General features: G+C 34.0%; 2 protein-coding genes across 5 annotated transcripts in view; one reads left to right on the top strand and one right to left on the bottom strand.

Moving 5' to 3' along the window:
- Window positions 1-729: 729 nt before the first annotated feature.
- The window catches only part of LOC120776749 (UTP--glucose-1-phosphate uridylyltransferase), a 28,560-nt gene continuing 2,667 nt past the window's right edge, over window positions 730-26,622 (top strand). Inside the window, exons 1-10 of one of the 4 annotated variants that reach the window (XM_040107703.1) lie at window positions 4,375-4,591; window positions 6,052-6,146; window positions 22,011-22,197; window positions 22,262-22,353; window positions 22,515-22,520; window positions 22,854-22,868; window positions 25,425-25,565; window positions 25,637-25,842; window positions 25,911-26,136; window positions 26,211-26,349. In XM_040107703.1, the coding sequence (XP_039963637.1) occupies window positions 6,117-6,146; window positions 22,011-22,197; window positions 22,262-22,353; window positions 22,515-22,520; window positions 22,854-22,868; window positions 25,425-25,565; window positions 25,637-25,842; window positions 25,911-26,136; window positions 26,211-26,349 (1,042 nt within the window). In that variant the 5' untranslated portion in view covers window positions 4,375-4,591; window positions 6,052-6,116. Of the gene's footprint in view, window positions 921-4,374; window positions 4,592-6,051; window positions 6,147-22,010; window positions 22,198-22,261; window positions 22,354-22,514; window positions 22,521-22,853; window positions 22,869-25,424; window positions 25,566-25,636; window positions 25,843-25,910; window positions 26,137-26,210; window positions 26,350-26,622 lie in introns of those variants that run through there. The other 3 variants (XM_040107704.1, XM_040107705.1, XM_040107706.1) reach the window with 3 other exon arrangements.
- On the bottom strand, window positions 19,463-20,762 carry LOC120776752. Its single transcript, XM_040107708.1, has 3 exons — window positions 20,615-20,762; window positions 20,206-20,543; window positions 19,463-20,065 (listed from the first exon to the last, which is right to left on the bottom strand). Exons 1-3 carry the CDS (start codon window positions 20,760-20,762, stop codon window positions 19,463-19,465), a joined length of 1,089 nt encoding a protein of 362 aa, XP_039963642.1.

The following is a 26,622-nucleotide window of genomic DNA, read 5'->3' as shown; positions in this document are numbered from 1 at the left end:
AGTGCCTGACGGTAGAGTTTAGTATTGTATAAACCAACAACTAACAAAAGAATCATATGGTTTTCAAGAATTTTACACAGCTGAGATAACCTAACCGAAATTGTCTTTTTGCACACAGAGATCTAAATAAAATAATGTAGTATAATAACTAATTATTAATAATTATTGTGAAAAGGTATTTGTAATAGAAAAGATTAATGAAAAATGTTAAGAATATTTTCGACACAAAAGTTTATTGCATATTTGCTGCTCTTCTTAACCACCTTTGAGGTTGCAATGTGGGCGTGTTACCGATCTTTTTTGTATGCTTGGTTCCACAGGGAACCACTCACATAATAATCAGGTACACTTCAGGCATATTAATTGCATTAACGATATAAAAAAAACTCTCCATTTGAAATAATTTAAACAATAACAAAAATAAATATATGAAAATTATATACAATTCAGTAAAAACTATAATAATAATAATAATTATAATATAGTAAGTATGAAATAATATTTACAAAATATTTTAAATCACCCATAGCCAAATACTTATAGAAAATCCCCATCAAAGATGTAATGGTGGTACACAAAAAACCAAAAAAAAAGTATTATGTAAAATTCCTAATTAGTAGTAGAATATTTCGGGACAACCCGTATCGCAACCTAATTAGTACTAGAATATTAGTAGGCAACCCGTACCAAATGCCTATTTTTTTGCGTATATGTTAGTGAAAATTTTAGGAATAGTATACAATGTTGTTTAGTGTTAACAAATAATCCGCACAAAATTATTGTAGAGCAGGTTAAAATTGTTTCGTTTGTTCGTACTATAGAGAGCGCCTAAAAAGTGTTCAATTTGTGCCAGAAATAAATTCTAAGTAAAGTTTTAGTGTGATATTAATAAAATGTTGAATGTTCCAAATGAAAATAAGGTGAGCAGTCAAACAGATTAATTAACAGACAGAATGTTATAACTTATGATAAGTTTGTGTGCGAAACAACAGTTTGAAACATTAAGTCGTCTTAAAATCACAATTGGAACTCCTATGTGAGTTAATAAATTGTGTTGATGTGTATTCGAATATACATATATTGTCAGCTGTCTTCTGCTGTTGTCAAAATAACCTTCAATTGACCTAAAGAACTTATACTGTCCTTCGCATTGGGCAAAAGCCACATTATAGTGCAGCGTCCATGTCTTCCACAGCTTATTTATAAATGTTTGTGGGTATAAAACACATGAATGTATCTACAGACTTATGTTCAAATTATTTAAAAATGTCGGAGGCAGCTTCATTTCCGGGCCACCTCCTTTGCATACATTTACCCTTGAATGATAACTTGCGTTCGTGATAAGCTTTTATTTTTGTTTTGAAAATGACAAATTTGTTTTTAAATAAATGTTTTAAAAAGCACATTTGAGTAAATAAATTTTGGGTACTTTTTTTATTAAGAGTTTTAACAAATTATAACTATGAATTTATTGCATCATATTCATGTATACATATGTATGTCTTTATAAATAGTTATGTAAGTATGAATTGTATATACCGCAAAAATAATTCGCATTAATCAATTAAATTATTATATTCGACTGTATGTACATACTATGTATACACATATCACATACATATGTACATACATACATACATAATTTTATGTACACATGTATATATACGTTCATACATATGTATGTAGATTTTAATCTGCGATGTTTTTTAAATTATTAATATAAGTACGTAGTTGTTTGAAAAAAGAAAACAATCATATACAGTGAAATTCCCATACGAACAGTCTTCATAACCGGCCAGCTCCCAAAACTTGACAAATTTCGTGAGCACAACGACACGGACATTATATTGGTTAAATATGCAGCTCAACGGAAACTAATGAGATTGATTCACTCCTAGCTGACTTTGGCTCGCATTTATTAGTTCAGTAGAAAAATAGCTCTGACTTGCAACTCTTTATTTTAAGCATACAGTTAAAACATACGTCATTGCCACTCCCCTTAGCCGGCAAAAACAGTGTATGGTGGTCTTCGGTTATGATGAATTTCACTGTATACATAGATAGCTAAATATTAAAATGTCATTATGTACTTAATTAATCAAAATTTCTTGCTTTATATTCTGAAAAAATATATGTACATATGTATGTATGTATATACATATGTAGGAGGTACGTTAATGTGTTTATAAATCTGTTGAAATTTCTAAAAATAAATGTAATTCAGTGATATTCTTTTGGTGACGCTAAATGACGTGAATCGTATGACAACAGAACTGAGATGCTGCCACGGAAGCGGTATACGATTTATATGGTTTTTGAAACGTTACACACAGCAATTTCTGCGAAGGAGTATTTATTTCATAGTGAAAACAAAGTTGTAATCCAAAGTAGAGAATTTATTCAAGTCGTTATTCAAACGGTTATATAAAGGTCATTGCAATCAGTAAAGGGCCACTGCATGCTATAAATGTCAGACGAATACGAAAAGTTTCCATATCTTACTGCACTATTTGCACCAGTTTGTTTGTATATACATATGTATGTATGCATGTTGCATTTAAGAATAAAATTCAGTGTATGTAAAGGGGCAACTGTGTGTTGATAAGAACAGCTGAAAAAGCGGTTCAAAAATGTAAACTGAAATTCTGTGTGATAACTGACGGTCGTAGCGATAAGGTCAACTGGGTACTGTCAGAGTGATTGTCAAGTAAATTTTTGTAAATTATTACTTACTGATGTACATATGTATATATGTATATAAAGTCGAAATAAGCTTTGAGTGTTAATAACTTAAAAGTGAATTTTATGACACTTTTCATTTTTGTATATTACAAAGCGAGTCCGTTACAACAAAAACTAAAAATCTGGTCGAGAACCATCAACTCGCAGCATACAAAATCATTCTGGAAAACGTGATATTTTGTTGCACAATGACCTTCTGTATACCATATCGGTTGAAAGTTTTCTTCTTAGATAATTCTTAGATAACCGCTTTAGGGATCGGGGATGTCAAAAAATTCCGAAAAATACCTCACCATAAATAAAGCTATAAAAATTGCTATATTACTGATAACAGCAACAGGATAGAACTAACCTTAATAACCTCTAAAAAGTCTAACATAGACTCATGATCAGATGAAACGGTCCACAGGGGAGGTGTGTTAATGTGTTGTATGCACTACTGCGTATTCTAGCTGATAACAGATACTGTCGATGCAATCTTAAATTGTTGGAAGACTATTGGAGCTCAAAAAAGAAAGAATTGCTCATTAGCCGCTATGATGTTTGTTTGTTGTTTTTGGACTAGTAAAAAGCATCCTATTTGTTTTATGGAGTGCTGGCATAATCTTTCATGGGTTATATATTTTTTCTTGTTATGCAGCTGATTCTAATGACTGATAATCCCAAAAAAAGACGTTGTTGTTGTTGTAACGGGAGAAATTCTGCCGAGTTGACAGTCCTTGGCCGGATAAAAATCCGGGTCCGTTCCGGTTTCGTAGACCCGACTGTCGTGGGAACGGCCAAAAAAAGACGTCCGCATCAATGCTAGTTTTAAGAGTTTCATAATTTTCACTTCCATTAGAAAAATAGATCTCGTAGAACAATTTATTTTTACTATTATTGAGCTGAACTTCCATGACCATCTTTAGTACGCTGCTATGCATTGATAATTAATAATTTCAGTTATACAATATAATGACTTGACACTAGTAAATATTATCAAAGGTCTAAGTGAAGTGATAAGAAAGACACATACATACACACTTACACACTCATGTATAAAATTCTAATTTCTGATGCACCTATGTACGTTGTATGTGTGTATATTTGTGCTTTTGATACCATTGGCGCTAAGGTAGCCGCTCTTAATAAGGCTGCTGCTGCGGCTCTGGCTATGCAAACGTTTAAACGTTTTGCGATTAAAATCTCCATTACTCAGACACACTTGCTATGCACGCTCGCACAGTGACAATACGCTGATAGCGTGCTACAAACGCTTATCTACGAAAAAACGTATGTAAATTGATGTACATACATATGTGTGTAGATAGTCAAATATGTCTGTATGTATAAATATAGTGAAATAGTGTGTGAGTGTAGGTAAATTAATTTAGTTGTTAACTCTCTTGTTGTGCTCGCTTGCGTCTTGATGCTAGTTAATAGCCACCCTCAGTACTTCAATGAGCGAGTATGTTTTTTTGCTTCACTAGTATTCATATATTATACATATGTACAGATGTATGAATGCATGTGTGTATGCGTGTTACTGCGTTTGGTTATGTATATGTATGTATATGCGCGTTTTGCCTCCTGAGCCCACGTTCAGCTCGCACAAATATAAAATTAAGTTCGAAAAAGTCGGCGTTTTCAATTGCACAGTCTCGTCGCGATCGTTCATCAAAGCGTTTGCCACCCAAAAGTTGACGCACTCAACGCTTAACGCTTAACAATAATTATTAATCATAAAAAATAATAAATAAATGTGTTGTGGCAATTAAAAATACATTTTGTTATTGACAACTACTTCCACGTTTAGGCTTAAACACACATATACGCACATGTGTTATCTTTTTAAAATAGAAAAATTAAAGTAATTATAAACTTCAGTAATTTGAATGAGCGAATAAATGCGCACACGAAATTCTGAATAAATTTAAAACACACCAGTGTTGGCTTCAACAAACAAGTGAATTTTGTAAAAAAGAAATATTGGACAACATTTTACATAAAATAACGTATAATATTTAAATAAAATAATAATTAAATAACGGTTAACATTAAAGTAATTAAAAACATATTTGAAAATAATATATGATAAATATATGTATGTATGTACGTATATTTCAATCATTACGCAAGTGTACTCATAGAATAAAAAAATATATATTTCTTAAATATAGGAAATGTATTATATTTAAATTTAAAAAAAGTAAAAAATTTAGATCGGAAATATTTTCAAATATAAATTTTAATTAACTTAACTTATTTAAATATTATATTAAAAATATATATTTTTGAATAAAAAATTGTTATAAAATCTTTAATAATCGTATTTTTAAAGATTGTAAAAATTTATATGTAAAAATATATATTTTCTAATTAAATAAGTTAAATTAATTAAAAAATTATTTCATTTTAACTAAAAATTATTACGCGAGTGTACTCATATAATTAAAAAAAAAATAAATATATTTTTATTCTTATTTAACAAATTCTTCAAAAATACTTTTATTAGTTTTATTAGTTTTCACAAGCAAAGTTTTCAGTAGAACTAAACATTATTATGTGTGTGTAATTAAAAAAATATATAAATCTATAATTTTTTATACAACTTTTAAAATAATTTTATATATTTTTAACTTTCCAAAATTATTATTTTCTTTTTAATTTTTAAAAACTAAGTGTGTGTTATCAGAAAAAATATAAATTTTTTATTAAATATATTCTTTTAAATTAATTTTTATATTTTTTTAGCTTACAAAATTAAATATATTTTTTAACAGAAACTAAAAATTAATTTGCAAGTGTGCTTATAGAATAAAATAAAAAATATATATATTTTTCTAAATACATATACTTTCTTATGTTTAAAAATATTTGTATAATTAATAAAATAATGTAGAATTTCACAAAATTTTCCACAAACATATTTTTGATTTTTATTTAAACTAAAAATTGCTATGCTTGTGCAATCAGAAAAAATATACATTTTTTTATTAAAATGTTATTTTAAAATAATTTTTATATTTTGTTTAGTTTCCAAAATTAAATCTATTTGTTTTATATAAACTAAAAGTTATAAAAATAAAAAAATATATATATTTTCTCGTAATATACATACATTCTTATTTTTTTGTTTTTTCTTACAATATAATCTTTAAAAATTATTTTTATAATAACAAAAACCGTATAAAATTTCACAAAACGCTTCACAAATATATTTTTTTATTTTAATTTAAACTAAACATTATTACGCGTGTGTAATCATAAAAATAAATATCTATTATGTTTTGTAAAATATCTTAAAATTATTTTTTATATTTTTTTTAGTTTCAAAATTTAATAAACAAGCATACTCAAAACAAATACAATAAAAAACATTAAAAACAAACACAATGAACGCCATCGATATTCTTTTGGATCGTGTAAGTGTTGAGTATTTGCATAGCAATAAAAATAATGTTTATTATCAGCATTTGTTTTCATAAGTAAACAACAACCACATTGAGAGACACCTTTGCTAGCGGTAATGAGGAGTTAAGTGGAGGTCAAGTTGCGCATTTTCTGCGGTTTTTATCTCAGTGTGTTTACTGTTTACTTATGCTAAGTGTGTATATACATATGTACATAACTGCCGGCTAAATGGCAAAGAGGCGGCAAGTTCTTTGCCATGGCTTCTGAGTGCGTAGGTGTTGGTGAAAAGTGTCTGATGTGTGTGCAATAAAGCGCAAACTTCAACTAATTATGCTAAAGACAATATCGAATATTCCAGTTGAGGAGCTTCTAATTTGTGGCATGCTTGATGAGAAGCCTTTTTGCTTTGACTGTGGTGACGTTCATTTCACTGTTTTCAGGGAAATCTTCAAAGATTTGTCAGACTAACATGTTTCGTAAAAGTTGTATAAGCTCACAGATCTTTGAAGATTCCAAAGGATCCCTAAATTAAAGTTATCTGCTTTGGACGGTACACAGTTTCTTCGAATCATGCGGATCCAATATGCATACTGTAAATGTGCAATGACAGCTGTGTGTGGCCAATTTGGCTCACTCCTCTATACGAGCAAAAGTGATTTCAGTTTCATTATCAGCGTGTATTCACATTTTTGTTTCTTGCAAACATTTCCTGTTTTTCTTTTGTGTTAAGGCAGACAGACATTTTTTAATCGCACAGATTATTTAACTACAACTACAATGCAGAGCCAATAGTTAAAATTCTTTCTTAATCAATTAAAGCATACATATTTATGTACATATACATTTAATCGTTCGATAACTACATCGTAGATACATTACACACAGCTTAATTTATAGTATTCATATTTGGCTCCCAGCATAATTAAAGTTAAAGTTCTATGTGAACTATAAAACTCGAGATCGCGAATGCTTGGTAATGCGAGTGATAACTTAGATACTTCAAATATAATAAAATCTCTGTCTTGATGTCGATCTCCGTAAAGTGACTCTACAAGCTGTTGAAACTCGAGCTTACAGTTTCTTGACCGCCATAGATTCACCTTTATTAAAGTCTGCTAATGCTCCCACAGTGTTGTGTAAAATATTTGCAACTGATTGTCTATGGAATTAAAGTTGAAATTATCCTTGCATGGCATACGATATAACCTCATACTAGTTCGAGTATTGTCCGTTGATGTACGAAGAGTTTAATTTAAGAGCACACAGTCTCTCAAAAAGTTCCTACTATCTTCGTAATAGAATAAAAAAATTCAGAAAAGAATTCCGATTTCTTTTTATTTCAAATATTTCATTAAAATTCAATAATCAATGTTTTTCAAAATTTATAAAACAAGAATTACAAGCGGTTATATTAAATAATTTCTTTTTTTTCAAAAACTAAATGAAACAATATTTGTTATACCTGTAAAGTTATGAAGCGTTGCTCGTTTAAGCCTGCGCCTGCTAATTCTACTATTTCTCGACTCTCCTACTTTTCAGGTTTTAGTGTTTACATGATTCTGTAACACTGTTGGATTTTTCGATGCTTTTCCACGATTACTGCCTAAAAAGAATACATACTATATTTAATATTTAATTCTTATATCTTCGAAATACTCATGTTCCGTAGAAACTGTCTGGTACTTATTGGAGAAACAGTATTGGTCATATATATATATAGTATATTTCGGCCAAATATTTCCTCTTTGGGGCTTCTATTATGCTTTGGGATGAAATCAAAATAATTAAAAATTTGAATGATTACCAAATTTATTTAGCTGCATTTAATTTGCGCAATACTGTATATTAGGGTGATTCAAAAAAAAATTTTTTTTTTGTTTGGTACTCGGAAAACTAGGTCCCTAGACACCTCTAAGAAAGCCTCTCCAAACTTGAGTTTTTAATTGTATTAATTGGGTAGGTCCTCCTGCAAAACTATGAGTTTCATCATTCATAATAATTTTTTTTTTCATTGAGTTATAAAATTAATAAGAAATAAAAAATTTTCCCAAAATAATCAAACTTTAACTGTTAATATCTTTTAAACGTTTGGGTTTACGAAAAAATCATAATAGACCTTTCTTGTAGAGCATTCAATTTCCTACAAAATCTAAGGAACAAGATATTTTTTCAAGTAGTTGGAAGCGAGATATAAGTTTTGCTATCTGATAATACGAAAAAATAGAAAACTGTATGTAGGAGGACCTTCCCGTTACAATTAAAAACTCATGTTTAGTGAGGCTTTCTTAGAGGAGGAGGTCTAGGAACCTATTTTTCCGAGTACCAAACGAAAAAAAAATTATTTTATGAATCACTCTACTGTACATATATCTATGTATGTAGCTGCATAGATGAATATGTACATAGTATGTGTACCTTTCTTATCAATTTTAAAACTAATTAAAGTGTGCCATTTTGCGGTTTGTTCATTTTTTAACTAGCACATTTGTCTACTTGTCTGTATGTAGGAATTTGCGAATTCATGCTCATATGAATGTGCGAAAGGAGAGATATGTTTTTATATATGTACATACTATACTTCTCCCGTAAAAACCGAACTTAAGTGCGCGTGTGTTTAAGTACTCTATAAATTGAAATGTCTGAATATAGGCAAATGATTAGATTTAAACAAGCAATTAAACATTATTTTCGGGCAGGGTTTTTAAGAACTTTGCTATATAGTATTTCATACATTTATGTCAGAGTTAACCCGAGTCAACAAAAGTCCAAGTTCATTTCACCTACCACGACTGCGATTATTGCCTCAACAAAATCCTGAAGCCGCTAGTCGTGAGTACATGGGGAAAAGACAAACAAGTTCTTCGCAACATTCAAGGCAATCCGTTAAGGAACATAACGAACTCCTCTCCGTTTCAGTGTTTTCGTAGAAATCATCCCTGCAGTCATTTGCCTGAAGCGGAACTGCCTACTAGGAGCAAAAAGCGTCGACGCCATTAAACTATAGGCCGACCAGACTTCGGACGCAACTAACTTCAGACATCCCCCGACCGCTATTCACAGTGGCGGCGCCATAAACATCTTCATCGACTCCCTCTCAGTGAATGGCGTACTTGGAGTCAAACTCTGAACTACCTATTTCAGACGACCAGCTCAAGTTGTCACGAGAGTCGAGAGTGACCCTTGCGCAACTTCGTTCTGGATACTGTAGCAGGTTAAACTCCTGCTTATCCAGAATCGATCCCGACATAAGTATCAAATATATGTACATACATACATATGTCCAGCATGCAACGAGTCCCCGCATGACTCTAACCACCTATTTGCATGCTCAGCTAACCCTACATATCTGACACTCATCTCCCTATGTTCCGACCCTATCGAAGCAGCACGTTTCCTGGGCCTACCGTTGGATAACTTCGAAGACAACTTATCCGAACCTTACTAGATAACCGTTACACAAACAACAAAAGCGAAGGGAGGAGGAATGACATGATTAGTTATTTTGACGCATTCATAGTGTGGTTACATCATACAATAAAGTCATTAAAAAAGTTTATGCACGACCGTCTGTCTGTCCGTCTGTATATACGCGAACGAGACCCTCGGTTTTTGAGACATCCATCCTTGAGACAAATCCTTTTCTCTCCAAATAGCTGCTCATTTGTCGGATCTGACGATGTCGGACAACTATAGCGTATAGTAGTCATACAAGCTGACTAAGTTTTTGTAAAGAAAACTATTTTATATGACAAGATATTTTGACAAAATTGGGAGATGATTTTTTCCATGGCATCGCTACAATCTCCGAACATAAATTGGATCTCTACAGCATGTAACCAATATCAAAGTCAAGAAAGTTATGTTTATATCCTTTTAGCATTAATTACAAAAACATTTCGTCTTATTATTGGCTTATGTTACACAGATGGAATCTTAATGGTCACAAAAATATATTCAACTACTTCAAATATTATTTAAATATGATCAAAATTGAGGGTGCGAAATTCCCTGTTCTCCAAAGTGCATGCATACTTATTGCGCGCACAAATATTAACAACAACACAAAAGCGAGTAAACAATTTGACACATTGCTCGTGCACTGTTTTAATTAATTAATTGCGTCCATATGAATTGCATAATACCATTGTCAAAGTGTAAGTCCGGACGCATCGTAATAAAATAGCAATGCATTGAAATTATTTCGAAGCAGCAAGTATTCATTTGGCTGACCGCCCGTCGGCCGTAGTAATTTTAAATATATTTGCATACAATATACATATACACACGCATATAACTCATAATATTTCTATGTGCCGTTAAATGTGCTAAGATATCACGTAGTTTTGGCACACTCTTTCCTGTTTCATGCTTTGTTTTTTGCTTTTGTTGTTTGCGTATTCGCATGGCTTTGCATTTTGCCGGCAAATTAACGCTAAACTGTGTGTTGTGATGACAATGCATATTTTACAAAAAAAAAAATAAGATAATTTGTGTAGGATTTCTACTCACTGCAATTTCATATTATTTGAAGAACATTTTAAAACTTACAAATTTTATTTGTTAATAAAAATGGTTATTATAAAAGTACAAAGATTAACAATTGATTTTGAAAAAGATACTTCGATGATAATTCAATTCGTCACATGCGTATGACAAGTCGTCGTCTATCAGTGGCATTTTCTGGTTCGGAGTCTGTTGTTCGAAACTTCTTGCGAAAAAGGGTTTCCGTGTTGCTTAAACTCCACATATGTATTAATTTATTTAATCATTGTTTTTACATATCTGAAGTGTTCGATTATATTTCTTTTCTGTGGGTGTGAATTTCCATAATTTCGTCACGCCGTAAATATGCTTATGTATGTGTTTTCATTCTGATTTATTTGATTTTAGTCTAACTACTTACAAATGAGCAAAAAGTACAGCGTCATAGATGTGTGTGTAAGTGATAATCATCGGGATTCGGTGATATTTTTGAAGAGGCCCAGTCTCAAGTTTCTTTTTTCGCTCCATAGTAAGGTAAACTTATCATGAATTATAATCAACCTTCTGTTTTATAAGCAATTGATAAGAATTTCTATCAAAGATGTTATGAAATGATTTTGCCTTTAATTAAGTTAGTTCTGCGATAGAACAACACTTGTATAACTGTTAATAATCAGTTATATAACCCAATTAGATTTTAGTTTGAGAATTCCCATCCAACAAATGGGAATTTAGACGAAAAAAACTGTATGCGATCTGGCAGTAGAGACACAACATCCATAAAAATTACAACATGCTTGCAGTGATCATTTCTATAATCTAACCTAACAGCTGATTTTATGATACCTGAAATTAATCGAGATAGATATCGAGTTATTTTTATAGACATAGTATGTAAATGATCGAGACGACAAGACGCATTGGAATCCGGGTGATTGTGTGACAAACGAACTGTGCGTGGAAGCGATATCTTTAGTAAAACTTCAAATATCTTGATGAAACTTGGTACACATGTTCCTTGGCACCCAAGGTAGGCTGCCAGGGAATCGCAGTAAAGGAAAAACCTGTGGAATGTTTATTCCAATGTTTTTAAAAGTGGGTATAATGACTGTATATATCTTCCAAACCGCTGAAGCTAAATCAACCAAACCTTACTGTGAAAATGGATAGAATCAGATAACAACCTCACCGACTCCCCATATAAAAACTACTAACTTACGCTAACGCTGCGTAGTTACGCTGCGCTAACTTAATGAATAAATGCACTTCAAGCATAAAATTTGACAACTAAGATGGTAGGGATGGTCTATATATTCCAGGAACTAGATACTTGCTCAATTTCAACCAAACTTGGTTTGTGAGATTACCCAAACGTTCTATGATATATTGTGACAACCACGCCTACCTCCCAAATAACTAACTTCTGAATTCTAACTGATGCTTTCACTCAACAGTATACAAATCAAATATCAAAAAAGTTATCAGAGTGAATATTTTCAAAAATAGTTCCCTCAAGGTATTTAATCATGGTCCAAAGTTGTCGAAATCGGGCTATAAATTTTCAAGGACTCGGATTTCAACTAAGTGGACTCCAGTACATGTGGCTGATCTTTTACCGAACACATTGATCAGTCTGTTAGGTAAAGTCGAGTCAATATACAAGGTCTGTCGCAAAAGAAACAGGACTGTTAAAAAAAACAACAAAAAATTAATATTAAAGTTATATTTTTTTATTCAAAGTAGTGTCCTTGTGCTTCGATACAGCGTTTAGCCCGGTCAATTAGCATTTAAATGATTGTTTAAGCTCATTTTTCGGAAAGCTCTTGAGAATATCGGTCGTCGCCTTTTGGATAGCTGAAATGTCCTGAAACCAGTGTCCTTTCATGAGCGAATGAAGTTTTCCAAATAGGTAAAAATCACAGGGTGCCAGATCAGGTGAGTAGGGTGAGTGATTAATGGTTAATATGGAGTTTTTTGTCAAAAAATCAGTGACAAGCGTCGACCGATGACATGGCGCATTATCGTGCAACAGGCGCCAGGACCCTACCTCACGTTATTGTGGTCGAGCACTACGAATGCGTGACAAAAGACGCTTCATAACACCAAGGTAAAACACAGCATTAATCGTTTGGCCAGGTGGGACGAACTCTTGGTGTACAATACCCTGGGAATCGTAAAAACAAATCAGCATTGTCTTTATTTTTGACTTCTGAAGACGACCGACTTCTGATCGTCACAGAGGTCCTCACGACCTTCTTGGAATCGCTTAAACCACTCATGCACATTACTACGGGATAGGAACTGATCACCATAAACTTTTTTCATCATTTTAAACGTTTCAGTAAGCGTTTTCCCAAGTTTAAAACAAAATTTAATATTTGCTCTTTGTTCAAAATGCATTTTACGACCGATGACCAAAAGCTGCTGTCACTTTTTGATCGATAACATCGATTGTAGTTATCCAATTGTCTTAAAATTTTTACGAAATGTCAACAAGAGATCAAACTTTTTATTTCATATACCCACCAATAGGTGGCGCCATCAGAAACAGTTTAAAAAGTTTTCGAAGTTCCGGTTGCTTTTAATAAAAGTAAATAATCTCTTTCTAATAACAGTGTATCTTGTTGTTTCTGTTATATTTGTTAAACAAATATTTACAAAATCTCATATATCCATTGTGGGAGTATAAAATATGCGGATACACCCGAATTTAGCCTTCCTTACTTTTTCCTATCCTAAAAAAAGCTGTGCTTGTTGTCTACGATGTTGTTGTAAGCCAAACGGAGCGAAGTGAACTATGGTGTGATCAAGCTTATTTAAATTATACCAAATGTTTTAATAATCTTGTAAGTGAGAGTAAAGTACAATATACTAAAGGTCACAGAACAAATCTATATTTATCCCAAGTCCATTCAAATGACATTTAATTAATATTAAATTTGAAATTTTGCAAAAAATTTGGAAAATTAACCGCACTTTTAGTTAGTCGGCGGAAAACAGTTTTCTGTGGACTTATTATTGCTGTAGCCATGGATGTCGTTTCAAGTCCATAGAAAATACATACATACTTACATATGTATATTCATATTTCCTGAATATGGTTCACTGCAGAAGCATTTCTTCGAAAAATGTCCGCCTTACTAGCTCTTTAAAGTGATTGTGCTGATTGAACCCTACATATTGACCAAAAAACTGTTGATCCATGAGTAAATATAAACAATTTATAAGGGATATCTATCTGCTACTTATAGCCATATTAAGTGCATTCATTTATTGTTTAGATAACAATCACATTGTTCACAATCAAGATACACATTTGTGTTTCAATATTTCCCTAGCACTCAATAGATAGAGCACTTAACTATAATGCAAACAGTTTTAAAGGCACTGTAAACAAAAATATGCATGCATAAACCTATTTAAGCTGTAGAGAGAGAGATGAAATATGACATTTTGTAAATAAAGTGTTCAACTTATGATCTCTTAGTGTCTGATAAAGTAGGAAGTTGAGTTTGCAAAAAATCCAAAATAAATAGATAAAAATAAATAAAAAGTAATTTCTTATGAATAGTTGAGTGCCTGATGAAGTGAGATCTTAGAAGACCTTAAAAAAAATATTGGTGTTAGAAAGAAGAAGGTTCTTCGCAGATATTTTTGAATATAGTATAACAATGTGTAGGCTAAACTCCACTACGGTATATGTACAGTATATGCATTCATACCTGAGGGTGTTCTACATGTCACTTCTTTTCCCGACCGTCTAATTGAGTGTCGCTTTCCTTCTGGTCTTACTATGTCAAAAAAAGCCTATTTCAAAGATCTCCACTTATTAATGTACGACTAGTTCAAGTGCCTTCTTCTTTATTGGCGTGGACACAGCTCACGCGGTTATTGCCTAATTTACGCGCCAATCGTTTTTCCTTTTCGCTGTTTGACATCAATTGGAAATTCCAACTATAGCCAATTACTTCGAATTAGTTTCTCCAGCAGTAGATTGAAGATGTCGTACGATAGGGAGTGGCCTTATCAGAAATGTCTTTTGGTATCAAACGGCTCGGAGAGGTGCTTCTCGATTCTGACGGAGATTTTGGTATTGCTTAACGTCGGCCCCGTCCGCTTTGCTGTTCTTCAGACGGGTAATTGCTATTCGAACTTCTTCACGGTCGGACAATGCAACTTCTGTTCCATCGTCATCGATTAGGCAGTCGAGTTCACCATCTTCTGATGTTATGCTTTCACTGCCTTTCACCAGGCTGGAGTAGTGTTCCTTCTATAATTTCAGTATGCTCTGGGCATCAGTCACTTTCTGAGGATTCTACAAGAGTATGCTCCGGTTTGAAACCTTCTCTTAGCCGTTTCATCTTTTCGTAGAATTTTGGAGCATATTTCTTTCTTTGTATAAAAATGCTTCCCTCTTCAACTCTCAGTAATTTTCCCATCCCGCAAGTGTTGTGGTCGAGTGTAGAGTTGCGAGGTAATCAGTCTGTTTTCTCTCCACTGCGACATGGCACTCCTCGTCGTACCAGCTGTTTTTTTTTTTGCCTTTCCCGAAATCTAATGGTTTCGTTTGCAGCTGTAAGAGTGGCCTAGAAAATCGAATTATCAAAAACATTATATCTTCGATTATTATTTGACAAGTACACATTTGAAAGTCGTGTGAAGTCGTTTGTAGAAATTTTTTAATTTTTTTAAAAACTGATGGATATAACACCTTAAAAGTTGCGCGACTAAAAATCTGTCACTCACGTTGTAATTACATAAATTTTTTTAGCAAACTAGTTGTGGTACGCGCAATACCATTCGCTCAAAGGTTTATCACACAACGAGATAATAGTAATTTGCTGTTTTCACTCATGAATAAATAAGTTTATTAGCTTAGTTTGGCTTAGTCGTGTTTACTTATTATTACCTAAACTGCGATAGTAGTGTATTATTTTTGACTTTGACTTGAACGAAGGTTAGCATTTAAATTTGCCTTTAACTATTACATATAATTATAAACATTTTTTTGTCATTTTCACTTGTCTATCAGCAGCACAATTTTATTGACGCAATCAAAAATCTATTTGCGCTATTTTTGAAACGGGAGAAAATAGAAAACAGGTTTAGTGATCTACGGCGCAAATTCCCATGATTAGAATTAAGAAAATTTTTGATTTATGTAATCAGTAGTAGGTGATCGTTTTAAATTTATTTATAGACAACCGCAATCTACATTAGAGCAATATTATAATTCCAACAACTACTGAATAATGACGTTATATAAGCATATATTTACTAGTGGAGTGGAATTAATTGATGTAATCACATTTGTTCTAGCAAAAAATGATAATAACAGTCATTACATGTATGTATTTGCAATACGATACGGTGTGGGTTATGTCTACAATAATAAAATCAGTAATAATCAAGTACGTTATAACTGTGCCTTCATGGTCTTCATGAACGTGTGTGATTTCAAAAACTCGAGCTTTGAAAAAATGTAAGAAACGGGGTCTTAAACTACATAAGACTTGCTAGTAAAGTCGGACGTTTTTGCTTAACAATAGTTTTTCGCAAAATTAAAAGGTTTATTTTTATCGAAATTTTTTCAGTAAATTGTTGCCAGAATTTCAAGAAATTTCTTAGCTAAATTGAAATTATTTCAGTAATATTTCATTTTGTTCATTTGTATAATTTATTCGCGACCTTTAACGAACTTTCTATGACCTTAAATACTGCTATTGAATGCCGTCAATCTCTTATGTTTCAACTAAGTCCTTCAGTAAGGAATATCTGCGCTTCAAGATCGTCATTGCAATAAATAAATGGTGATCCATTTCGAGGTTCCCTATTTTTTTTTTAAGAAAAAATACAGAAACTTGAAATGTAACGGAGAATGTTAATTATCATTTGAAAGAACATTCTTTGGCATTTATTTTTTGAACATTATCTCTTTCAAATATTGGCTGCGGCTACGTCGCAGATGGTCCATCCATTGAGTACAATTTTCGATTATTTCATTCGAGCATTTCGAAAGCATTTGGAAACTGGCGAATGACACGCGTGATGGTTTGGCCCAAGGCCTGAATCGGAGCGGGATTGTCCGCATAGACTTTAGACTTTACATATCCCCACAGGAAAAAATCTAATTATAATCATCACACGATCTTGGTGGCCCATCTACCGGCCCAAAACTTGAAATTATCTGCTCACCGAAGTGCTCTCTCAATAAATCCATTAACTGATCCGATGTGTGCGAAGTGGAGCCGTCTTTTTGATACCAAATGGTTTCCGAGATCACGAGCTTCAATTGCAGGCGTCAAATAGTAGGTTATCATGGCTCGATAACGGTCGTTATTAACGGTTCCGTTCTCACCGGCAACTTTTTTGAAGAAATATGAACCCATGATTCCACCGGCCAAAAATCACACCAAACCGTTGTTTTTTTTCTGGATGAAATGGCAGCTCTAGAATTTCTTCAGGTTGCGTCGTCGTCCAAATGCTGTATTTTTTGCTTGTTCATACACATTGAGCTATCGTTGAACAAAATTTGGCTCGAAAACGTCGGGTCTTCTTGGAAGGTCGAACGGCTTCAGTTCTTGCACAAGCTGTATTTTGTACGCTTTCAAAATCCCGACGTAAAATGCACCAAGTCGTTCCAAATGTCAGTCCGAGTTGCTGCGAACGGCGCCGAATCGACTCTCCACGGTCTTCATATACATTCTCATCTACGGCTACTATATTTTCTTCACTGCGTGTTGGACGTGGTCTAGGTCTATTCGGTCGAATATTATCCAGTAATGAATGCTGAGTCTCAAGATGGGTGATGGTGTTGCGAATAGTAATAAAGCTGAACAGTTTATAAACGTTGTTCTGGCGTAAGTCTTTCCATGATGAAAAGCAAAAACAATACTGAACAAAAATAACCTGACAGATTGGAGTGGTCTGTTCAAAAATAGGCGATTGCAAAAAAAATGGCTACTTGAATCACCAAACTGAGTGTTTTATTTCATTTTAACATCACGTTGTTCTTGTTGATAGCCTTTATATAGATTTTGCTCATAGGTCTTGGTTGGAATAATCCTCACGGACAGTTCGCTTTATATTACTGAGTGAACGTTGAACCGGTTTTATGTTTTTTTAAGAAAATACGAAAGATTGCACATTTGTACTATATGCAAAATTTATAGAATCTGGCTAGAATCGAAAAACATTTTTTGCCCCTTTATATACAGGAATATCTGGTTTCTACGCAATAGCGTGCCTTTTTATTATGTTGTTGTGATTTCCTGCGACATGTTGGTAATTAAAATTATATTGAGATTTAATAGCACTATAATAAGCACAATATACGTACCTATCTATACTCATATAATACGATTTTAATACCTAATTTGACACACTTGAGTGATACTACTAGTCGATTTATACCCCTAAAAAGGTTGATATATGAACACTTTGAAAAATATTATCGAATAATGAAACGTGTCGATTAAGCATTATATATACACACTGTGGCTTATTTTTTTATTTCTATGTACCTCATAGCGGTCTGGGGCAAAAAATAGTAAGACTTCTTAATTGAAATTCCACACGAAAATCTATTCGTGAAATATTTTTTTCTAGGTTGGTATGACTGTCAGTGGATCTGTGCCAAATGTCACATCAAAATAAACATGAGGGTTTAGCATACGCTTGGCTTTCTGAAGTACATATAGTGCATTCGGCGAATTTTACGATGAGTGAAATTATTCAATAAAGAAGTTTCATTATATTTTGTGTGCGGAATCATCTTTCTGGTGCCGAAACGTTCAGAATGTTATAACCTTTTTTGATTGGTACAATTATTCAAAGAGAGACAAGAGCGCGTTGACGATGAACCACGTCCAGTACAGCCATCAAAATGAACTGATGATCAACAGTCAGTTAAATAAAGGAATTGATGCTTGAGAATCGATGAATAATAGTCAGAGATCTTACTGGTATTGTCAGAATATGGGAAGGATCAGTGAGAACCAGTGTGAAAGATCATTTGGACCTTAGAAAATTGAAAGCACGATTATTTCTAAAATCACAAAATTTTTTCAAAAATCACCGTGGCGTTAACGTCTCTGAAACAATGCTCTACGACCACCAGGATATCCTGAAAGGTATTATTTCTGGCGATGAGTCTTGCTTACGACCCCGAAACGAACGATCATCCGGCTGAATATCGTGGCAAAGATGACCCGCGGTTCAAAAACAGTTGACAGTTTTCTTCGATTATTTGAAGGCTATTCCGGAAATTGACTTTAACAACTGTTTCGAGGATTGGAAAGAACGTTGGCACCAGTGTCTTGGTGCTAATAGGGTTTATTTTGAGGGTGACGGCATAGTTTTAAAAAAAAAATTAAGAATTTTAAAATTATGAACAAAGTCTTACTACTTTTTGCTCATATGGAGATTGTATGTTTCTTGGCCCTCTTGGCAAGCGCACTATCTCTCTATGTTTCTCTGATATCTGATACGATATCGAAGATAAGGCATGCATATAGAAAATGCTGCATCCCTTACCTTTTCATTTCTAAAAAGTTTATCGTTCAAAATCATATTTCGATCCTAGTTATAATCTCTTCAACAGGTAATTTCGAACTTCTGAAAAGTTTTTGACCTGAAATGGCTAATTATAGAACCCAAAAAGTGTGTAGAGTACTGACATGTCGATTAAACCAAAACCTTGCCTACAGTTAGGCACAGGAATGTATATTTCATATTGAAATTATCGGTAATAATCTGGTTACATTTTTATAATTTTAAGGAATAAAAATTTCTTTCTCTGTTGCAATGATTTGTATTATTAACATTAACCACAATCGCCTTAATTTTACTTGTTACTATTCTCCTTTTTTGTTGCATGCTTTTGGCCACCACCTTTTGCATTATCATCTAGATTACACTCTTTGCCAAAACGTTCGTCACACACTGCGCCGTGCTTGCTAAATTCCTCCATTGTGGGAAAATGAGCGAAAAACACATCCGTTGAAAATAATTTCTTCGGCTTCGCCTTCTCTTTTTCTGATGCTCCCTCATCGGTGGTGTTGGATGCCTTGCCTGTGACACGTTCACTCACCGACCTTTGCATGCCCCAAATAATCGGTGAACTTTTGCACATCAGCAGCTTCATGCAACCACCCTGACCGCCGTCGCGCTTCTCCACATACTCAATCATCTCCGTAATGCGATCTGTGAGCCGCGTATCCAAGGCATCGTCCAGCGTGCGACGCATTCCCTCATCTGGATTCTCCAAATACCAGTCGATTGGTGTACCGGCGCGTAGTGCGCGCGGTTGATGTGCTTCCTGTTCGCTGTCACGCAATGCATCGGGCACGTCATCGTCCTCCTCATTACCATTAGGGGTGCGTGATGATGGTGCATGTGAAGCGTATGGATTAATGCTGCGCGGCGGCGATGTAAACGCACTGCCTATCTGTGATGAGAAGGTCGGAAAAGTAATTGGAAAGTGAGTTGCTAGAGCTCATTGGTAATCAGTGTCGCTTCGTTGTAATTTTCCGTCAGTCAACCATACACATGTGTGTGCGTGTGTTTGTGTGTGGAGGTCCTACTTACCGTCTGTGCAAACAAAATTAACGCATTTATCGCCAGTGCGCCCAATTTGGTTGCATCGAAGCCAATCATGCGCAGCACACCTGTGACGAACCGACTCGTGCTGAACGCCGTGTTCTTCTCCGCCTGTGCCGCTTGTTCATAACTCGCGTCCGTCTCTTGCTGCTGGTTTTTTCCGGGCGCTTTCTCCCGCTCCTGCGAGGTGGCCTCCTGCTGCGTTGCCGCCGTCTCGCTGCTCTCTCCAGTTGTTTGTTTCTGTTGGAACATTGACATAAAATCCGGTTTGTTTTTGGCGAAAGCCATCGCTACTAGATTCGCCACATCAGCAGCTGTGTTGATGCCTGCAAATGAATTATATTTGTTGCAAGTAGTTTAGAGTGCGTGCCACATATTGCATATACATTGGATTTACCAAACATTTGCCCGGCAAATTTCAAGCCCTCCCCGAAATTTTCCGCCACTCCGCGCTTTTGCTTGTGCTTCTCCCGGCCCGCCTCCTGGGCACCGACGAGCAGCACAAGGCAAAGGATTTGCAAGCAGCCAATTTTCTTATAAAGCATTATTGTTTTTTTGGTACTCCAGAAGAAAATTTCACCAACTAACTTCACTCACGTCCTATGCAAGACTGAATTTCTTCTTGTAATTGGCTTGTGTGGCATCAAATTATGCCAGAAAATCGCTTTTGCCACGCCATGTTGCACCCAGTAATGTAGTAAATAATTGTTGTCACTGTTGCAATTCGGTTATTGTTTCGTCACTAGTGTGTTTTCTTCAAGCCCGTGCATTTATGTCTAAGGTGTGTTGTTGTTGCAGCTGACTTATCACTTGAGTGCGTTCAACTGCTGTTATATGGGATTTATAAGCAGTTTAATTGTTTTTTAAGCTGATTTTTGGCACAATATTGGAACAATGTTGTTGGTACGAATGCAATACCCAAAACCCATTTATTAATAAGCTTTTTATATTTTCGCATCATGTTGCATAAAGTTTAGGAGTTCGGCCGAAAAGTTAATACCTTAAAGAAAGTCATATTTTGTATTGAATTTTTAGTATTTTTTCATTACCATTTCGAGGTTCAAATTTAATTAGGAATGTTTATTATCATTCGAAAGAACATTATCTTTCATTTTTGGCCGATGATTCCATCGATCGGATCGTATAAAGGTTTGGTTACACTGGCTGGCTGTCACACCATACATAGACCTAAGGACCTTTGTAATGCCAATTGGAGGTTCTTTATTAATACGAACTGAAGTTTACGTCGTGCAAGATTTCAACGCTTTTTGCGAATTGCAATAGAAGCTTGTTATCTAATTTGGATAGTTCATCCAGTCCCTTGAACTGCAAATGTCCTAAATATCTAAGCCGAGCGGGCGGAAAGAAGTAGAGGAGGTGTTCGAGCGTCTGTCTACTTCCTACTTCCCTGCATTTTCTACAAGACACAAGTAATAACGTTAATAATGCCCATACGACTTGGATTTGATGTCACTAAGTTGTGACCTGTGAATAACCCAACAACTGTTCTGCAGTCTTTTCGTTAAACAAAAGCTTGCGTGTTTTCCTTCCGCTCCCTTGAACATGATCTTGGTAATCCCACATGTCCTTAAGGCATTCCATCTCAATCTCTCTCTCTGATGCGTCTGTAAAAGCAATTTTTTGTATAAAACTTGCTGGGTTAGTCCCCAGTACAATTTATGCATTTTCTGTTCAATCCCATGAATTAATTTTTGAGGATTTATTTGCACTTTTTTAACACACATATTGACATAAATTAATAATCCTATTGTCCTACCTTATTTTACTTGTAGGTTCGTGGCCATCAAAGAGCGCCATCCGATTCCAAGGAATTCCACGAAGTCACCAAACGGGATGCACTAAAATCACTCGAAAATGACTTGAAACGCTTACAGGAATCTGCGCCGGCAGAGAAACGCCCGGAACTGCAGAAGGAAATGGCACGCTTCGCCGACTTATTCGGACGTTTCTTGCAAGAAGGTGCGTGAATTAAATTAAAACCGAATTTGTATATGATTATAACTGCTTTGTTTCGTGCTTACAGTGGGTCCCTCCATTGACTGGGATAAAATTCAAAAACTGCCAGCAAACGCTGTCATGGATTACTCCAAACTCAATACGCCCAAAAATGAACAGGTAAAAAATGGACTTTCAAACAACTTTTTGTACATAAACCAGTTATTAATTTCATATTTTTGTATTATTTCCCTATATAATATATACAATGCCTGTTTCTATTGCAACTCTCATTTTTTGTGTGTGAATTGGTGAACCATTTTGATTCTGGTGTTGAATAGAACGAGGTAACAAATAAAAGTTCAAGTGTTGTGATATAAAATGTTTGCAATAATTCCGTGTTACCCAAACAAATGCTTAAATACATACTTTCTATGAACTCTTTTATAATTGAATATCTATGTACTTATGTAATAAATGCTTTCGCTCTCTAATCTTCTATGGCTTTTTTAATGTCAATAATACTTTACGAACACCTATCGATATTATGGTATTGCAGTTTTGGATAACTATTTCTTAGAAATTTACTATTTCTACATTTTTAAATGAAAAATTCTTTAACTTTAACATTTTTTACTATTTTAAATACTAATTGCTTCTTATGAAAAATCAACTACCAGCGCTGGTTTGCGGTTGTAAGTGTATTCTTTTCTTTAACTTGTAACTTCGCCCTCAAAGAAGATATCCTGCGTGGTTTTATGTTGAACAAATTGATTTTGTAAATGCACACATTGGTGTTAATTTTTTATAAAATGTTGAAAATTAGATAAACAAAAAGTTTCAAAAACTGCCCTCAAGTGGCTGTTCGTTTTGTGAGTTAATCAACATAAATACGCCGGTTATTTACATCCGCAGTAGCATTACCGCTTTAATTAATAATTTCTGGACATCATAATTGGCAAATAAATAAGTTAAGATTCAAAAAAAATGGTCGCTAAATGTATGCAAAAAATTTTCTTTAAAATTTCTTATCACTCTTATGCTTTATATATGAAAAATTAAAAAGCTTTGAAACGATTTGGAAGTAAAGTAAATACTAATAATAAAAATTTTGTAATTTAAAGCAATTTAATTTTTTGGTATAAGGTATCAGGGTTGCAAATGATTAAAAAAAAATAATCAAAATAATATTTAAATTACGTTGACCACAAAATAATAGGAGTGTCTATATGAAAAATGTGTTTGGCTGCATAACTTTTTTAAATCATATGTAAATGACGCGGTAAAATAACGGTAACGAAATACTAGCATTATAATGCGAAAAACTTTTTATTGTGATGATCGCTATTCTACTTCTTCTTTGCTAGACACTTACTATTGCTTTCCAAAAAATAATAGGAGTGTTAAAAGTTTCGTTTTCAATATAAACCTCAACATAAAAAATATTCGCAAAAGTATAAAAATAAGTATAGTTTCATAATCTAGCAACAGTTTTGATTAGTTATTGTTTTACTTAACCATTAGGTTTTACTCCAGTGGGTAGAGGAAAGCATTGTACAGAGGAAAAGCGGGAAAAGATAAACAAAATTGCGCAATATAGGAAAAACTTATAAAGAGATACAATAAGTCGTAAAATGCTGTAGTCAAATGGTAGCAAATGCCTTAAATTATAGAAATAAAAATGAAACTCATCGACGAAAGCACAAAACATCCACTGCAGACGATCGCAATATAGTACGTTACGCCAAAATTAATCTCTTTGCATCAGACAACAGTATCCGTGACGAACTAAATTTGTCAATTAATACCGAAACTGTTCGTAAGCGTTTGGCGCAGAACAAATTATTTACCAGAAGTCCACGAAAAGTACCGCTACTCAAAAAGATACATGTGGAAGCCCGCATACAATTTGCAAAAGAGCATGGCTCCTGCGCCATGGCTAAATGTCTAGGAACTTTGTGTAGCGTCCCCCAAACTCAAAATATTATCCCCGGTTTATAACAAAAACCGTTAAATATGGCTTCGCGAAAACCATGGTATGGGGTTGTTTTTCACATTATGGTGTTGGTCCAATTCACTTAATTGAAGACGGAAGGCCGTCCGACTCAGTCTCCTAACCTCAATCCCATAGAAAACCTGTGGACCGATATCAAGAAAAGAGTAGCTGAAGAGAAACCAACAAATTAGAGAGATTTATGGCAGGTAGTGCAAGAGGCTAGGAAAGGATTACCAATAAAACGTTGTCAGGATCTCACAGACTCCATGCCTCGGAGATGAACGAAATATGAGTTATTTTATTAATCTTTGGAACCACTGGCCTACAAAAAAAAAATTTTGGTTTGGTGCAGCTCTGTGCGCATCAGAAGTCGTTATACTAGTAGGTAGGATGAACCACATTCCCGCTATTAGATGTTTTTTTCTTCTTTCTTATGAACAAGAGCTGATATAGAAAATGTTACTTGTTTTCTCATATCAACTCACAAAATACATCCAAAATCAGGTACTATAAAATCTTAGGCACCAAAATGAGTGTAGGCCAGTGTTATAGGTTAAAATTTTAGAACGGTCTCGTATTACGTATACATAAAATACTCCAATTTTTATGTGGAACTAGTTTTTTTAGTTTATTTGATATAGACTGGAATATCAAATTTAGTTTATGTTTAATTGAAATATATGAAATGTGGAACTATTAATAGATCTTTAGCAAATTACAAAAAAATACAAGAATTAAAAACAAAAAAAAAAAAATTAATGAAAATTAAAAGATTCGTTTTCCTCATGTGGTCACTCCTATTTTTTTTGTGGGCAACTGTGCATTTATTTTGTTTTGTAATCCCAAATATCGGATTACATTTTTACTATTATGTTAAAAAATAAAATTTTCCATTTTAAATCCCAAAAATCTTGGGAATCTTAAAAATCAATCCGTGATATTGGGGCTAAAAATTAAATTGCAATTGGATTAATCCATAAGAAAATTGTAGTAAAAAAATCGCAACCCTGATTATATATCACTTACATATCACATATATGTATGTACATACATATGTATGTATGTATATATAATTTCAACGCCACATACTTGCTATTATTATTTCCTATATTTCTACATACATATACATACATACATACATGTCTGCCTCATCTTGGCCTCTTCTCATACGCTCACACATTTTCCCGCCGCTTTTCATTTTTTTATTATTTTGTATATTTAAATTACTTAAATGCATACCATATCTTTGACACAGATACGCACAATGTTAGACAAATTGGTTGTGGTCAAGCTGAATGGTGGTCTCGGCACTTCTATGGGTTGCCACGGCCCCAAAAGTGTAATTCCCGTGCGCTCCGATCTAACTTTCCTCGATTTAACTGTGCAACAAATTGAAGTAAGCTAAAAGAAAATTCAATATTTTTTCAAAAGTAAATACTGAAATAAATATGCGTATCATTCATATAGCATTTGAATAAGACCTACGATGCCAACGTGCCATTAGTGTTGATGAACTCCTTCAACACCGATGAAGATACGCAGAAAATCATACGCAAATATACCGGTTTCCGTGTACAGATTCACACATTCAATCAGAGCTGTTTCCCGCGCATTAGCCGTGAATCGTTTTTGCCCGTTGCCAAGGACTTTGATGTGGAGAAGGATATAGATGCGTATGTCTTGCCTTTTTTTGAAGAAAGGTCACTGGTTAACCTCTTTTTTTTTAATTTCTGCCCCACAGCTGGTATCCACCTGGCCACGGTGATTTCTACGATACTTTCCGCAATTCTGGTTTGCTCAAGAAGTTCATCGACGAAGGTCGTGAATATTGTTTCCTTTCGAATATTGACAATTTGGGCGCTACAGTCGATTTGGCCATACTGAATAAGTTGGTGGGTGAAGAACGTTCTCCTGAGGCAGTAGAATTTGTAATGGAGGTTACTGACAAAACACGCGCTGACGTTAAGGTACAGACATACAAATAATTACTTATATATGTATATATAAATACAAATGAACTTTCATATTTTCTCCTCTTTAGGGTGGTACTCTCATTAATTTTGAAAACAAACTGCGACTGCTGGAAATTGCACAAGTGCCTGCAGAGCATGTTGATGACTTCAAATCCGTGAAAACATTCAAATTTTTCAATACCAACAATATCTGGGCTAAATTGGATGGTAAGCATGAAAACTCAAACTCCTTTTTCTTTTTGTCAAGAAATCTTGCCTCTGTTGTTGCACTCATCTCCAAAAAAGCATTGGAAAGTTAGCCATATCCACTGATAATATTGTAGAAGGCCATAGGTGTATATTTCCTCCTTTCGGAAATTAAAAACATACTCTAGAGAACGATGAAAAATAATGATTGAAGTCACCATCAGATTAAACATGTAAAGAGGACGTCCAAGGTGGATCGTAAAGATTCCAAAAAAATGTTTGCAAATATTTACG

Source organism: Bactrocera tryoni, chromosome 5 (genome assembly GCF_016617805.1).
Source record: "Bactrocera tryoni isolate S06 chromosome 5, CSIRO_BtryS06_freeze2, whole genome shotgun sequence".
NCBI lineage: Eukaryota > Metazoa > Arthropoda > Insecta > Diptera > Tephritidae > Bactrocera > Bactrocera tryoni.
The sequence above is the reverse complement of the archived record's forward strand: the minus strand, read 5'-3'. Positions and strand labels throughout refer to the sequence as shown.

Coding starts and splice junctions, on each gene's coding strand:
- LOC120776752 (XM_040107708.1), bottom strand. CDS start 20,762: ATGCTTTATAAGAAAATTGGCTGCTTGCAAATCCTTTGCCTTGTGCTG. Junction 20,544..20,614: donor ATTTGCCGGGCAAATGTTTG/GTAAATCCAATG, acceptor ATTCATTTGCAG/GCATCAACACAGCTGCTGAT. Junction 20,066..20,205: donor TAATTTTGTTTGCACAGACG/GTAAGTAGGACC, acceptor TTCTCATCACAG/ATAGGCAGTGCGTTTACATC.